At 51.4% G+C, this 2,738-nt stretch overlaps 1 protein-coding gene across 1 annotated transcript in view; it reads left to right on the top strand.

Moving 5' to 3' along the window:
- The window catches only part of LOC308156614 (SH2 domain-containing protein 4B-like), a gene marked incomplete at both ends in the record, with an annotated part of 5,556 nt that extends 4,482 nt beyond the window's left edge, over positions 1-1,074 (top strand). Inside the window, one exon of the mRNA XM_080529993.1 lies at positions 979-1,074. Coding sequence (XP_080386119.1) covers positions 979-1,074 — 96 coding nt within the window. The remainder of the gene's footprint in view (positions 1-978) is intronic.
- Positions 1,075-2,738: the final 1,664 nt, after the last annotated feature.

Genomic DNA, 2,738 nt, shown 5'->3' with positions numbered 1-2,738 from the left:
CAGAGAGGCAGGCAGACAGACAGACAGACAATGTTTTCTTTTTTTTTGCTGGTCGGCTCGGCCCAAAACTACCGCGGCCCACCGGGCAAATGCCCGGTATGCCAGATGGCCAGTCCAGCCCTGCCCTCACCCTCACCCTCACCCTCACCCTCACCCTCACAACGTGTCTGGTTCTGTTCACTGCCCTCCCCTGTGTGCTGTCCTCCTTTCCTCATTATGTGAGACTCCCTTGGAGGAGGCGCAGGTGTGGCACATCGGGTTAACGAGTCTGCAGTCTGCTTCCCAGCGTCGAGGCTTTTTAAAAAACTAGCTAAGACACAAACACACCTTTTCTCCCTGGCCTTTGACCTGAGGTGAGCCTGCCTCCCGACACTGCACTTTTTGTACTTTTATTTCTGCACTTGTATTTTGTATTGCACCTTGTTTTTAGTGTATTTTGATCTGTTGTTTTCTCTTTTACTAGTGTTTTCTGTTAAGCACTTTTGGCGGCTGTTGTTGTCGTTGTAAAATGTGCTATATAAATAAACATGACTTACTTACTTACTTCCCTGGGCACTGGCTGGTTGGACAGTTGAACGCAGGTCAGCTGTGAGCGGTTATGGTGCCAATACACCCGGTACTTTGTGGGGGTCACTCCAGTGTGTGTGTGTGTGTGTGTGTGTGTGTGTGTAACCCTCTGTGGTGTAGAAGGCCCAGTCCTAACACTAACACCATGAGGACTCTATAGTCTTGATGACACGGTACACAATCCTGACACTCTGTCTGTCTCTAGGAGGAGGTGATCACCCTGTCTGTCTGTCTCTAGGAGGAGGTGATCACCCTGTCTGTCTGTCTGTCTGTCTGCCTGTCTCTCTGTCTGCCTGCCTGCCTGTCTGTCTATCTGTCTCTCTGTCTGCCTGCCTCTCTGTCTGTCTCTCTATCTGTCTGTCTGCCTGAGAGTGTGTCTGTCTGTCTGTCTATCTGTCTGTCTGTCTCTAGGAGGAGGTGATCACCACGTCAGGAGGGGAGTTGCTCCTGGACGCCTGCAGACGGACCAGCTCCTCGTCCTGCGACTACGGGGGACTGTTCCCCTGACCCCTCTACTGAGCTGACAGGAAGTACCCCAGCGCTTACAGGAAGTACCCCAGCGTTTACAGGAAGTAGCCAGCACAGGTTCAAAGAGCAGCGACCCTGGCTGACTATGTGACGCAGCTTTGTTCTCCCGGAGGAGAAAGACAGACTCTCAAACAAACGTTGATGTACAAATAGTGCTGGTGGGGGGGAGGGGGGGGGTTGGGGGGTCATTGTGCAGATTAGATACATTTAGGTCATTTGTTTACACTGTGAAAGTACATTCTGTAAGTAAACTGTTAAATCGTGTCTTGTGTCTGTGAATCAACAATGGTTCAACAAGGGGGGAGGGGGTGGCTGGGAGGGGGGGTGGGGGGGGGTGGGAGGGGGGCTGGGGACCCAGTCTGATCACAGGCCAGCAGGGCTGATTGGACACTGCTTCGATGCTGACAGGTTTTTCCATGGAAGTGATATCCTGACTGGTCTCCGGTGTGTGTGTGTGTGTCTCTGTGTGTGTGTGTGTGTGTGTAACCTGAGCTGCCTGTCCTACTGCCAGTATCAGCCTGTAGGAAACAACACTATCGCTCTGCTCCGACCCCTGACCCCATCTCACACACACACACATATACAGAGACACACACACACACACACACCAATCAGCAGGAAACGTTTCCACAACACCACAAGGATGGAGTGTGTGTGTGTGTGCGCGCGTGTGTGTGCGCGTGCGCATTCGCGTGTGCATTCGCATGAGCGTGTGGACCTGGTTTCTGCATACAGGTTCTGATACAGACCATTACAGCTCTAAACCCAAACAACACGATCACTCTTGAGGAGGTGTGTGATGATAGGAGGCGCTGCCTATGGCTGACCCTGTGTCAAGGGCAAACATTACATTTGGTTGTACTGCAATGATAAACAGGTTGACTAACACATATGTCCTCCTATATTTTTATATGTAAAGTGCTTTGAGTCCATGAGAAAGCGCTATACAAATGTAATATATTATTATGATTCTATCTAATTATCTGAATACCTTCAGTCATCTAAGCTTCTGCAGTTTGGGATTTAACTCATTCTGCACTGTGGCCACTAGGGGGCATCAGAACACAGTTAGGTCTGGATCATGACTGTGATGTAACAGCCTCCCCTCTTAGGTAACCATGACTACCTCCTCCAGCCTCCCCTGTTAGGTAACCATGACTACCTCCTCCAGCCTCCCCGAGGTAACCATGACTACCTCCTCCAGCCTCCCCTAGGTAACCATGACTACCTCCTCCAGCCTCCCCGAGGTAACCATGACTACCTCCTCCAGCCTCCCCTAGGTGTCCATGACTACCTCCTCCAGCCTGCCCTAGGTAACCATGACTACCTCCTCCAGCCTCCCCGAGGTAACCATGACTACCTCCTCCAGCCTCCCCGAGGTAACCATGACTACCTCCTCCAGCCTCCCCGAGGTAACCATGACTACCTCCTCCAGCCTCCCCGAGGTAACCATGACTATCTCCTCCAGCCTCCCCTAGGTAACCATGACTATCTCCTCCAGCCTCCCCTAGGTAACCATGACTACCTCCTCCAGCCTCCCCTAGAACCATGTGTCGCGGGTGTGGAGAGAGATCTACGATGGTTAAGAAAAGACGACCATCAACAAATCAACAAACATATCTTTATTGCATATAAAAAGCTAG

The sequence above is a fragment of the Nansenia antarctica genome (assembly GCF_963989245.1).
Source record: "Nansenia antarctica genome assembly, chromosome: 1".
NCBI classification, from domain to species: domain Eukaryota; kingdom Metazoa; phylum Chordata; class Actinopteri; order Argentiniformes; family Microstomatidae; genus Nansenia; species Nansenia antarctica.
The sequence above is the reverse complement of the archived record's forward strand: the minus strand, read 5'-3'. Positions and strand labels throughout refer to the sequence as shown.